Genomic DNA, 14,238 nt, shown 5'->3' on the forward strand with positions numbered 1-14,238 from the left:
TTAGAAGATTCAGAAAAAGGGAGATGTAGCAAATAAGTGCATACACGTCATCCAGCATTTGAAAATTATTTATTCATAGTTTTCTGTTCATTTAATGCTAACTCTGTGTTTGTTTTATGCCTGAAGCCATATCCAGAAGACCCAGCAGTTTATAAACCACTCTCCCAGGAAGAACTGCAAAGGATAAAGAATGAGAAAAAACAGAAACAAAATGAGAGAAAACAGAAAATATCAGAAAATCGCAAACATTTGGCTAGTGTACGTGTTGTACAAAAAAACCTCGTCTTTGTTGTAGGTCTGTCTCAGCGCCTAGCAGACCCAGAGGTAAGTTGTCTTCTCTTTTCTTCCTCAACTTGGCATTTTTTCTTTTTGTTTATTTGGAAATAATAGCTGGCCCTGCCCGATGGCAGGATTTACCTGAAAATTCTAAAACTTAGAAGATAATGGGAAATAATTTTTTAATAATCACTAAGAAACCAGTGACCAGTTGTGATCTTAGGCCAGTGTCTTAATCTTTCTTGGCTCATTTTCTTCAGTTGTGAAACTGGGCAGTTGAATTAGATCTCTGACGTCCCCTTCAGTGCTCATAGTCTGTGGAAGTTGGATAGTGTCTCTGTTGTGCTCTTAAGGCTCATGTGACAGGACTACTCTGTTTCTTTCCTCTTTTCTGTAGCTGTATTAAGGATCAACAGTGGAGATGTACTTTCATGAACCCACCAGAGATCTGTATTTTTTTAAAAATCACACTGAAGTGGTGAACCTTGATTATAAAACAGTGATAGAATTGTTACTCTACTGTGTCATCGTTCTTTATTCATTCATTTTAAGCCAACTTTGGGGAAGGAGAGAGAATTCAGAGGGAAACAGTGGTTGAGGTTCTTTGTGATTCATTGAAAGCAGGGGAGGTCTTAACCCTTTTGTTTATTTATTACATAACTCTTCTCTCCTTCCTCCACCAGGCTTATTAGAGTAATGTTGAACTCATTACTTTCCTTAATGCCCTTGCATACGTGTCTGCTAATGTTTAGTTCCTGATACATGAGGAGATGCTGACTAGATTGTTGGGAAGGCAAATAAAAACTGAATGGGAGCCAGAATGTTCACTTAAGTTGGAGAGAGCTGGATTTGAGGGATCTGTCGGAAGTCCTCCTTGAGAAGGGTTTATAGTAATGCTCAGGATGGCAGCAATCAGAGGAAGGATTATAGTGAATATGCTTAGGGAGGCGGCAATCTTTGAACTGGTCTAAGAGGGCTAACGGCCCCAGGAGGAGGAAATAATAAGGCGTCTAAAAATTGATTTTGTAAAAATCAGTTTAGAAAGAATAAGAAATATTTATTGCTGATTAGTTAACTATGTATTGAGGCTGTGAAGGGCTTCAAGATCTGTAGAGGAGAACATCAGGGCGACCTTACTAAGAAGTCTCTGTCATGGGTAGTAATTGTGGAGGCAGCTCACGAATCACTAGGGTCTAGGTCCACGATGCTGGCACTAGTGGACTACAACGATCTTCAAGAGACGAGGTTTTCCAAAGCCAAAGGGGTGGACCTGGAGTTCATATCTATAATAAATGATAAGGAAGGAGCTCATTTTAGGCCTGTGATTTAACCTCAGCAGCCAGTTCTCCCTTTTTCCTAAATCATATAGCATTTAACTCCCCAGACAGGCAGAATCCCGTTTCACTCTTGAACACTGCCACAACTTTGTATCAGTGCTTCTGTCTCCCTCTTTAAACAATACTTTTTTCCAACCAGAGAACATTTCTTGCCTAAGCAAGTTTTTAATTTACCTACCTCTATTTATTCCTTGGCACCCCACTCCAGTACTCTTGCCTGGAAAATCCCATGGACGGAGGAGCCTAGAGGGCTGCAGTCCATGGGGTCACTAGGAGTCGGACACGACTCAGCGACTTCCCTTTCACTTTTCACTTTCATGCGTTGGAGAAGGAAATGGCAACCCACTCCAGTGTTCTTGCCTGGAGAATCCCAGGGACGGGGGAGCCTGGTGGGCTGCCGTCTATGGGGTCGCACAGAGTCGGACACGACTGAAATGACTTAGCAGCGTTTATTCCTGCTAATCTTATTGATTAGAATCTGTGTTTGCTTTTCTGAAGCTGCTACTCCAGTAAAAAAGAATTTTTGAGTGTTGGCGTTCATGTACCTTGTGGGATCTCAGTTCCCTTGACTGGGGGTTGAACCTAGGCCATGGCAGTGAAAGTGTGCAATCCTAACCACTAGGCCACCAAGGAACTCCCTGCTATGCCAGTAAATTAATGGAACTTTAATTTTGATTTAACAACTCTTGGATATGGATGTGCTTGGTTTTATTAATACAAAATCCAGTTGCTTGTGGTACTGGAGGCTTACCGAGCAGCACCCAGATGCTGGATAAAAATGAAGCCATAGCCTCAGTCTGATGTTTGGTTTACAGGTTTCTGCTTCTTCTTAGAGATGTGACTTAGATCTGTAGTTTGTTTTTACTTATGTACAGAGATTTATATTCATTTCAAATGACACAATGTCAGCAAGATTAATCTGAAGAACTATTACACAGAAAGAAATGAATCTAGGGAATGACTCATGGAAGAGAATACTTTACCATGAATGTAAATATACCTAAAAAATCACTGTCTTGGTTTTATACTTTTGAAAGCACTGTTGCTTGGTAAGAGGACAGTGAATTTTCTTAAACATTAGTTTCTCTCATTTGTTTCTCTTGAAACCCTAAGAAAACCAAAGGTTAGTGTTTTAGTTATTAAAGCCTACTACTTCTAAATAATACCTTAAAATTTCTTTTAAATGTAACTGCCTGACTCTTTCAGATTGGAACACTTCATTAGAAATCACCAAGTTTCAAATTGTTAGGGTAACTTTTAGTCAAAGAAGATCCCTTTCATTTACTTATTTTTGGATGCTGAACAATTTGATATTTGGCTGAATTCTGATTAGCAGAATAGGAATATTTAGGAAAATTTAAAGCTTATTTTGAAAATAATTTTTGTATATCTGACAACTTCATACCAAGATTGATGGTCAAATGTATCCATTTATCACTTAATAGGAAAAAAACCTATCTTAGAAGATGTGGTAGTTAGAGATAATGCTTAGAGTAAACATCTCCTAAATCCTAAAAATTTCAATTTGTCAGAACCTTATTCATTTGTTCTGTAAATTAGCTCTTGAATACTTACAGTCTGTTAGGTACTTTGATGTTGGAGATGAAATGGTTTAGCAGGCCAGACACAGTCTCTACCCTTAAAAGCTTATAGACAGTGGAGAAGACAGAATTAAGTACTTGTAAGTGTGCTGAGTATTTATAAATAGGGAGATACAGGGCTTTTTGAGAACATATAAACATAGGTAATTTAGCTAGTGCGGAGATCCACGAAAAGCCTCCCTGAGGAAAGGATGATTAAAAATGACTAGGGATTAGCTGGGTAGCAAATAAGGGCAGAAGTGTCCCAGGTGTATGGTGGCATGAAAGAGCTGCTTGTTTGAGGAACTGAAAGACTTTAAAAACATAACCATTTTCTTTTACAAATGGGAAACTGAGGCATAGAGAAGTTGAGTGACTTGCCTAGGATCACTTAGCTGTTTCATAGCAGACCCAGGACTAGAAACCACCCTCATTCCCTCACCCCGCACCCCACCTCCCTGGTCTTAGAACTCCTATTCCAATGTATTTTACACCAGTGGTGTATATGGTTCCTTCATCCACACATTTGTCTATTCATCTTTCCATCTGTCACTACATTTTTTATTTTCTATGACATGTCCATGAACATTTGTGTTCCCAAAGTATAGGAAGACATTTTACACATTAGGTATGTCATTGGGCATTTATAATTCTATCATATAACCTTTTATATAGTAGTTAGTACTCAAGTTGACTCACTGTGAAGTAAATATAGGACTTTGAATATATAGGTAATGTGGTTATATGCAGGGTGTTCTGCCTACTACCCATACTCTTTACTTTTTTTATTTACTGTTTTGCTAGTTGACTTATGTTTAGATAGAACCTCGATTGTGCAACTTAATATAGAACATTGAAATTACTTGAGTTTCCCTTGCCTGGGCGGGCTGTTTTTACCACCCATAGATCATTTCCTAATACAGTAAGGCCCACCAGTGTTTTACACATGTAGTATTCTTTTTGTTCAATGCTGCTGCTGCTAAGTTGCTTCAGTCGTGTCGTACTCTGCTCGACCCCATAGATGGCAGCCCACCAGGCTTCCCCATCCCTGGGATTCTCTGGGCAAGAACGCTGGAGTGGGCTGCCATTTCCTTCTCCAATGCAGAAAGTGAAAAGTGAAAGTGAGGTCGCTCAGTCGTGGCTGACTCTTAGCAACCCCATGGACTGAAGCCTGCCAAACTCCTCCGTCCATGGGATTTTCCAGGCAAAAGAGTACTGGAGTGGGGTGCTATTGCCTTCTCCGTGTTCAGTGCTGCTGCTGCTAAGTCACTTCAGTCGTGTCCGACTCTGTGAGACCCCATAAATGGCAGCCCACCAGGCTCCGCCGTCCCTAGGATTCTCCAGGCAAGAATACTGGAGTGGGTTGCCATTTCCTTCTCCGATGCTAACAGAGTTTAATTATTCCATAAGCATCTATTGAGTACCTGCACTGTGCCAGGCACTGTCTGAGACACTGAACATAAACCAATAAAAGGTTGCCCCTGTTTATTTATAAAAGCAGCTATATACTGTTAGAAGTGCTGTGTGTTGTGGAGGCACAAGAGATGGCACCTGACTGTGGGGGCGGCGGGGAAGGTATGTACTTCCTAGCTATCTTTGGTATAAAATGCTTCAGTCAGTTCAGTTGATCAGTCGTGTCTGACTCTTTTCGACCCCATGAATCGCAGCACACCAGGCCTCCCTGTCCATCACCATCTCCCAGCGTTCACTCAAACTCACGTCCATCGAGTCAGTGATGCCATCCAGCCATCTCATCCTCTGTCGTCCCCTTCTCCTCCTGCCCCCAATCTCTCCCAGCATCAGAGTCTTTTCCAATGAGTCAACTCTTCGCATGAGGTGGCCAAAGAACTGGAGTTTCAGCTTTAGCATCATTCCTTCCAAAGAACACCCAGGGCTGATCTCCTTTAGAATGGACTGGTTGGATCTCCTTGCAGTCCAGGGGACTCTCAAGAGTCTTTTCCAATTCAGGCATAGGGATTATACAAGTGCTTCTGGATTAAAAAAAAAAAAAGCTTGGTCTTCAAATGATTTGTTTGGCTGGAAAATTGAGTGAAATGGTGAGAGATGAGGCTGAGGAGGTAAGTGGTAAGGGATAACGAAGGGCTTTTAAAACATGCTAACGAGTTTGCATTGTATCTTAAAGACAATGGGAAGCTATGGACTAATCTTAAGAACAGAATGACATGGAGAGATTTGTGCTTTGGAAATACTATTCTGGCCGCTCACTGTAATTATATACAAGTCTTAATGTTTTTTATGAAAGTATTGCTCAATTATTGGCCAGAATTTATTTCCATAAGTCAGTCTTTAACCTTTTCAGACCCAGTATCCACGTTTTTTTTTAAAAATAGTATTTTGTAACACCCTTTGAGTTTCATGAAATGACTTCTTGATAATATAATTTGTCTAGGTAGATACATAATTTGAAAAAATGCGGGAGAAATTAAAGTATAAGAAGGCTGTTTCTACATGTAAATACTTGGTACTGCTACTCAGGGTGTGGCCTCTGGGCTACTAGCATTAGTATCACCTGGGAGCTTACGGTGTAAACTCTCAGGGGCTGAAATAAGTATTTCAGCTGGATCCTCAAATGGTTTGTGTGTGTATATAAGTTTGTAAAGTACTTTTTTTCCCAGTACGTTATGAAATAGGAGCTTGCATCTGCTTGTAGAATCACTGTGAATATGACAACTAAAAGTGCAGATTGTTACAGATGTATGTGCTGACAGCACGGGTGCCATGAAGAGTTAATGATGTGTGTGATTTTTCTGAAGAACTCTTAGTAAAATTTCAAACAAAGCATTTGCAGTTGTCCCTTAATTACATAGTGTTTGCTTTTAAATCCAACATGTGTTGAAACTGTGGGAAAGTGCTTTATGTTTATGATTTGTTTCTAGATTCACTTAATTATAAACAAGCATCTTGGCTAGATGAATGTCTTGTAGAACATTCAAAAGTTGTGTAGGATGGTTCTTTGTGGTGCAGGGCTAGCCTGAGTGCTATAAGCTGTCCCTGGCTCTCACCCACTGAGCGCCAGTAGTGTCTCCCAGTTGCTTTGACATTACGTTCCAGCATCCCCTGATGCTGCCTTCATTGAGAAGTACTTCCATAAACTTGGATGTGATATGAGATGCTGATGCAGCACAACCTTTGACCAGGCTGAGTCCCTTGAAGCAAGTCTTTTGACTGAGGCCTTTTGCTGAATTGGTACACATCCAGCTGGAATATTGAATGCAGTTCTGTTCTCCACTGGCCAGAAAGTTTTTCAAGATACATACTCTTCCCATAACCTCTATCCTAAGACTCTTTGAACAACCCAAGAGCACTCTAAATGTCATATCCTTCAGAAGATTTGGGTGGAAAAAAGATTGAAAGTCAGTGTAGTCACTGCACCTTCTAATCCATTAATATTGGCTGCAGAAAACATAATAACCCTATACTTATAAAAACCTAAAATAAAGTAAGTTAAAAAAATTATATTAATCAAGTTGAAAACTGTTAAGAATTCATGACACCCCAGCCGCAGACTGTTTCACAAAACTTTGGTTCTGTCAGATGTAGAGTATATTAGCTAAGATGTTAAGTATGCGAGAATTACCAAATAAGAGTATTTGGAGAAGATACTTTGCACACACTTGAACAGATACGTGCAGAAAGCTTCAGTTGAGATATAGCTTGCTATTTGGAAAGATTGTAGGAATAGTGGGTCTATAGGTTGTTGTTTAGTCGTTAAGTTGTGTCCAACTCTTTGCAACCCCATAGACTGCAGCACGCCAGGCTTTCCTGTCCTTCACTATCTCTTGGGGTTTGCTCAAACTCATGTCTATTGTGTCAGCGATGTCATCCAACCATCTCATCTTCTGTTGCCCCCTTCTCCACCTCCCTTCAGTATCTCCCAACATCAGAATCTTTTCAAATGAGCTGGCTCTTCGCATCAAGTGACCAGAATATTGGAGCTTTGGCTTCAGCATCAGTCTGTCTAATGAATATTCATAGTTGGTTTCCTTTAGATTGACTGTTTGATCTTCTTGCAGTCCAAGACACTCAAGAGTCTTCTCTAGCACCACAACTTCGAAAGCATTAAGTCTTTGGCACTCAGCCTTCTTTATGGTCCAGCTCTCATATCCGTACATGACTACTGGAAAAACCACAGTTTTGACTATATGGACCTTTGTTGGTAAAATGATGTCTCTGCTTTTTAATTAGCTGTCTAGATTTGTCATAGCTTTTCTTCCAAGGAGCAAGTATCTTTTAATTTCATGGCCACAGTCAGCATCTGCAGTGATTTTCTAGCCTGAGAAATTAAAATCTGACATTGTTTCCACTTTTCCTATTCGCCATGAAGTGATGGGACCGGATGTCATGATACTCATTTTTTGAATGTTGAATTTTAAACCTATAAATAAATACTACGTAGGTCTGTAGGTAAATTTTGGAAAAGAACAGTTTAATTTTGAGGTAGTTGCAAATCCTGGGGGAGAGGATTAAGTTAGTTTGCAGGACAAGCTAAATGAATGCATGTAGTGATCACAGAGTAAAGGAGATGACATAAGTATGAGGGAAAATGACCACCAAGAAATAACCAGGTAATAGAGAAAAATTCATTCATTATTTATCAGGGAAAGAGAGAAAAACACAGAAGACAATTGAAAAATGGTGAAATTGACATAAGGAAAATTTGTTGACACACACTGAGTAATAAATCATAAAGCATGAAAGTTTGAAAAACATTCTGTTACCATATTTGGAATTTGTAGATTATAAACAGTGCTTTAATATAATACACAGTATTTTATGTACAATAGATTTATGAGTAAAACTGTCTCTACTTGTGTCTGTTTTTGAGTTTGTTTAACCATCATTTAAGATACGAAAATATCTGAGTCCATCTAATTGCTGTTCTATTATTTTAAAACTGTTATTGTTTTTATTTTAAAAGATATATGTTACTTATGCAATTAAAATTTAATAGAAAATTTAAAAAAATACATAATCTTGGTCATTGTTCTGAGACCTTATAAGGATCATCTATTAATGAAAGTGTGGTTAAGATAGTTGATCTGCTCTGTGTTTAAGAATACTGTCAAATTAAGATCCCATAGATTATTGGTGTACATGTTAGAATGTAGTAATGTGAGACTTAGTCTCAGTTTCTATTCAGTGGGTCAGTAAAGAATAGCTTTTAGATTTTTGTTGATGATTTCCTGCAGTTAAGTTAACCACACAAATTGTAATCAGTAAGTAGTCACATTTATTGGAAAACTTTAACAATTATTTTCTTTTCACTGAAGAGGCATGGTGCATGTCCCCATTATAAGGATAAAGTTGATGAAGTGGGGAAAGTTTATACCTTATTTCTTCTTCTTTTATAGGTTTTAAAACGACCAGAATATTTTGGGAAGTTTGGTAAAATACATAAAGTTGTCATCAATAATAGCACATCATATGCAGGCTCACAGGTAACTAACTATAGGGATTTTTACCTTTCCTCCCTACGGTCAGGGCTTGACCTGGGCTGTTCAGAAGGAAAACTTGGTTTCTGTGATTAGAAAGCTTGATGGTCAAGCATTTACACCATATAGTGACCTCTATTGGTAGGGTGGGGGGATTTTTTGGTGTTTCTTTGATCCTTTCAAAACTTAACAGTGAATTGATAATATTAAGAGGGAAGTAGTAACAGAGATTTAGTGATGGTTTGAAGGGGAGGGGGAATTGAGTCTATAATCAACCAGTTAAATTATATAGTGATTTCTAATTAATATTTTCAGATATTGTGAACTTAATAGAGCATTTTTGTTATGCTGATATTAGCAGCTACAGTACTCTTAAAGATTCCATTTGTTCTGAGAACATAGTTTGACACTGTCTTCACATCTTATTTTTTCAAATCTAATTTTCAAAGTTTGTTTTTTTTTATAATGTTGACAAGCCTGTCAGATGACTTTTATAAGAAAATTACCAAGCCAAAGATATTTCATTCATATATATTTTAGTCTGCTTAAAATCAGATAAAATTCGTTAAGTATGATTATCTTAAGATGGGCTAGTATATAGCTTAATATAAGCTACTACTACTTCTAATCATTGTCATTATTATTAAAGATAGTGGTAGTAAAGGCCTTTAGAATTCCTTTGGCAGGTTGCAAGTTAATTTTTTTTTTTTTTGAGTTTTTGTTGAATTTGATTCTAACAACAGTGGCTTTTCACTTTAGGGTCCAAGTGCCAGTGCTTATGTAACCTATATACGGTCGGAAGATGCTCTCAGAGCCATACAGTGTGTTAACAATGTGGTGGTGGATGGCAGAACACTTAAGGTAATATGGTCCTCTGGGTTGTTTTTTTTTTAAGGGGGAAGAGATAACATGTAGTAAGTACAGATGAACATAGCTGTTACATATTAATGAAGGAGTCTTATTTAAAGAGTGCTTCATAGGTATCCATTCTAACCTATGACAGCTAATTTGCTTATCACTTACCTGTTAGGGTCCTGTTCTACCAGGTAGAAGTAAACACATACCTTATTAGGGGATTAATCCTAAAGAAAAAAATCTCCTGTATTTACACATATTTTCCTTTGTGAAAATGGATTTATTCTTCTTTACGAAATAGATGATGGTTCCAATTTGTTGTCCTTAAATATTTGGACATTGATAAGTTCAGGCTTGAGTGAAGGGTCCCACCAAGCAATGCTTCAAGTAAGTTGAAAGAAGGATGGCATAATTAGAAAAAGGAATTTGTCTTATGTGCCTAACCGCTTAAAACATTGAACAGATTTTGCCTTCCTACTCTCCTGATTTCTAGGGAAAGGATTTGGGTGCTCAAGCTCTGGAAACCATAGATGGAGGGGTTTTTTTGTTTTTGTTTTTTTTTGAATCTTTCAAATGATCATCATATTTAATAAATTCTGCTAATAATAGTTGAATTCTCTAGCATTCACAGCCATACTTTGTTTTATTGTGTCTTTGCCTCATTTGAAAACACTAGATACAGAAATTCTCATTCTGGTGTCAGTTTACGTTTTGGGTCTTTTTCCTTCTTCCCTCCTCTTCCTGCAGGCATCTCTAGGTACAACAAAATACTGCAGTTACTTCTTAAAGAATATGCAGTGTCCAAAGCCTGACTGCATGTACCTACATGAACTGGGGGATGAGGCGGCCAGCTTCACAAAAGAGGAAATGCAGGTAGTAAAGTAATATGAATTATCAACTTTGCAGCAAAGGAAGTATTTTTCTATATAACTTAAAATTGCAAAAGCAAAAACTAAGAATTTTATTTTTATTAAACTGTTATTACTTTAAATTAGCTTTTTCCAAATATGTGGTTGTTCTATGGAATATCAGTTCTGCAGGACATTGTTATAATAAAAAATGCATCTGTGGTCCCCTAAGTTTTGAAAATGTAGGCAAAACTAAAGCTAAGTGGAGTATTGTAAATATGAGGTTCCCCTCTGCCATCTCTGCAAGTGTGCTAGAAAATAATACTCTGTTAAGTGCCACTGAAAAGCTTAATTGTTTTTATAAAATGATTCTACCCATGCAAGTGTCCACTGAGTCAGTGTCCTGTAAAGGGTGAATTGAAGGCTTATTATCCTGTATTCTTTTTTACATTTCCTGTTCTCCTGTCTTCTTTCAATTTGTAGTATAAACTTGCCTTTACAAGTAAAAATATTGACCATACGGCATATTAAATGAGCATATGCCAAAGCACAATGCTGCACTTCCCCATTATAGGTGAAGACTTCAGATTGTTGCTGTGGACTTTACAGGAATACTTCTCCTTTAGAAGGTGGGGGAGCATTGACTATTGCCTTTCATTCTCCAGGTCAAACTAGAGACAGTCTAGGAGGGGCTCCTTTCAGAGCAGATTGTTAAATGGAATGAAATATTACCCTTTTGACTTGGAGTTATTACTGATTAAATCACATTATAATAAACACATTGGAATTTCTTTACAGTATGTATGGTCTTTATGATCCAGAAGCAGTGTTAAGAGACTTTCCAGGTGGTCCAGTGGTTAAGACTTCACCTTCCAACACAGGCGCTGTAGGTTCGATCCCTGGTTGGGGAGCTAAGATCTCACATGCCTCACAGGGAAAAAAACCAAACAATAAATATTGTAACAAATTCAGTAAGGACTTTAAAAATGGTCCATGTCAAAAAAAAAAAAGAGCTTAAAAAAAAAACCAAACCCCAAAACTAAGTTCCCTGTGATATTTAATGGGGACAGATGACTTACTTGTTTCTTGCTTATCCAGTAAATGGTTCTTGACTTTTTTTCTTCTTTTGAATGAAACTTTCTTGGATGAAATCTAAGGTTGAGCCATTTCATGCTGTATTTTGACTAATGAGAACTATGCTTTACTTATGGGTATTATTACAATAAAATATCTGTCAAGGAGTTTCTAAGCCCCAGTTGATCTCACTTAAGTATTATTAAAAAGTAAAAGAAAATGGATGGGCAGTCCATTGGAATTTATTTGTAATGCTGTTTAACCTGTCTCTGTAAACTGCCCCTGTTAAACCATTTGAATACCAGTTTGAGCTCTTTGTGGCTAATGAAAGCCATAATATCTCCTGAAGTATTGCTTGCAGAAAGAATTTTCAAGGCTTTTTTTTATTTTAAAGATGTAAAATCCACATCTAAACTGTGTTTTTTCTTAACAGTTTAAAATTCATTTCATGTTGTTGACCTGTATTCATCTCTCTCTTTGAGTTTAAAATTACTTTGAAAAGGCGTTTCTTCATTAAAACATTTTTTCAGTGTAGAAAGGAAACGAACAAATTATATCATGGCAAAAACTAGGTCTTTCCTTGTTACTGCATAACTCAAAATTCAGTACCATATGAAATATTTGTATAGTTGAACAGGCAAGAGCCCTCTCAGAACAGGGAACAATGCATTGTGCAATATATATGAGACAGTTGTGCTGGATCACATGATACTGCCCTTGTTTTTATTGCTTTGTTTTTGTTTTGATCTGTTCTGGTTTTGGTTTTCCCATAACATCTCTTTAGATCACACTTTAAAAATAATTAACAACCCTGAAGGTAAGTAAAAATGTCCTTGCAGTCATAATATACATGCAAAGAATAGAAAGTTATTCAGTGTAATTTCATTGTAATTTATTTTTGCATGTGACTAGTTGCACAGTCAGTTGTTTAATTTCTTCCATCATGTTTGTAACACTGCATTTTGATAGACAGCTACCAACTCCAGAAATACAGAGCTCTCTTTGTCATGTATAGGGCAGGGATTGGCAAACTTTTTCTGTAAAGGGACAGTTAGTCAATGTTTTAGTTTTTCTGGTCATATGGTCTCTGTAACAACTACTCAAATTTGCTGTTGTAGCACCAACAAGGTCATAGATAATATGTAAATGAATGAGCATTACTGTTCCCTTCAAACTTTATTTACAAAAACAAAGCGGCTGGCTCTAAATTGCCATCTTCTGGTCCAACGTTTAAATATATTCATTTTTATGTAAATGTGTTACTTAGTCTTAGGATAATGAAAAATATAGTAAAATCCTTCATCTCTGAGTTACTTTTAGTGTTAATCTCTTCTAAAAAGAGAGATTGATTTTCCAGTGATCTTCAGAAAATTCTGTAATGACCTGTTAGAAAACTTAATTCTTTTGTGGAAAGATGGGGAAGTAAATTTAAAAGGGCCCCTCTAGTTTTTTAAGCTAGCAAAAATGTTGTCCATTAATATGTTTTTTCTCCACATAAAGTGGTTGAAGATGTGCTTAATTAATGGAATATGTCTCCTGTAGTTTTGTTGAAACTTTCATTGGTCTAGAAGTTCCTGTGACATCTTCCTCACAGGTTTCTCTGACACTGTGACAAATCCTTATGTATTTTATTTAGGATAGCTTTAATAATTCAGAAAGTACATCAGCATTTTATACCAGCCACTTTGTGAGTCCCACTGCAGTTTTAATTTCTTCTTTCACTAGGCGGGTAAACACCAAGAATATGAACAGAAACTCCTTCAGGAATTATATAAATTAAACCCCAATTTCCTTCAACTGTCTACGGGTTCAGTTGATAAGAATAAGAACAAAGTGACACCACTGCAGAGGTATGATACGTAAGTACCGATACTAGTGTAATCAAATACCTTAACCTTCTTGTCTGTCATTCTTTTCTTTTCATTCTGCATCTTTTTCAGGCAGGATCCTTCTTGACAGTGTCTGTCATTTGTGCAGAATTGTTGTACTGTAGGAAATGTTGAGTCACAATTTCTGGGTTTGAATATTTGCTGCCTGCTGCTCCCTGGTAATACTTCAGATGAGCCTCTCGATGCTTCCCCTTTGCATTGATTTGCAGACTACCCTGAGCCCCAGGAACACTCTCCTTGATAAAAAGGGAAATTAAGAGATGTGGGTTATTAAAAGGCTCTTGTCACCTAATGGAGGTTTCCTTCCTGATGTAATGGTGGGGTGTGGGGTGTGGGGTGGGGGGGGTGGGTGGCACAAAATACTGTAAAAGGGACAGAGGGTTATTAATCTGAAGCATTTTGTGTTGGGGATACAAGTATTCATGTTTGTCTTGTCTCAGGAATCACCAAAGTCTTATGTCCTCTGAGTGAGGAGGGTATCCCATATACAGATCTTTTTCATCTTGGAGACAACTTGTTTTTGCATAGACCTATATTCTGTTCATGTTTAAACAAATTTATAATTTTATGTATCAAATCTCATTCTGATATGGTGATCGTCACATCTTGGATTGTATTTGGGTTTGGCCTGTCAGAAAATGATATGATTAATAAAAATGATAAATGGGGGTTACACTTTATTCTGAATATATCTTATGTTTGTGTTTGGATCTTTTTTTTTTTTTGTAAATTTGGTAAGTCTAACTTTTATAAAGTGAATTCATCTAAAGTAAATAGCTGTAATCAAATAGGTCAGTTTTCTTTTTTAAAAAATTTATTCCAAAGTTGAATTTGTTTAAATGATGCTTTAAAGGTCTGGGTATTACATAGTCCTATTACAGTCCCATATCTGTTTAGCATTAGAATAATGTAAGGGCCATTTTTAA

General features: G+C 37.2%; 1 protein-coding gene across 6 annotated transcripts in view; it reads left to right on the forward strand.

Moving 5' to 3' along the window:
* The window catches only part of CNOT4 (CCR4-NOT transcription complex subunit 4), a 152,501-nt gene that overhangs the window by 85,474 nt on the left and 52,789 nt on the right, over positions 1-14,238 (forward strand). For 3 of the 6 annotated variants that reach the window (XM_027538907.1, XM_027538909.1, XM_027538911.1), the window contains exons 3-7: positions 127-324; positions 8,566-8,652; positions 9,406-9,507; positions 10,249-10,374; positions 13,149-13,282. In XM_027538907.1, coding sequence (XP_027394708.1) covers positions 127-324; positions 8,566-8,652; positions 9,406-9,507; positions 10,249-10,374; positions 13,149-13,282 — 647 coding nt within the window. The remainder of the gene's footprint in view (positions 1-126; positions 325-8,565; positions 8,653-9,405; positions 9,508-10,248; positions 10,375-13,148; positions 13,283-14,238) is intronic. The other 3 variants (XM_027538908.1, XM_027538910.1, XM_027538913.1) reach the window with 1 other exon arrangement.

The sequence above is a fragment of the Bos indicus x Bos taurus genome, chromosome 4 (assembly GCF_003369695.1).
Source record: "Bos indicus x Bos taurus breed Angus x Brahman F1 hybrid chromosome 4, Bos_hybrid_MaternalHap_v2.0, whole genome shotgun sequence".
NCBI lineage: Eukaryota > Metazoa > Chordata > Mammalia > Artiodactyla > Bovidae > Bos > Bos indicus x Bos taurus.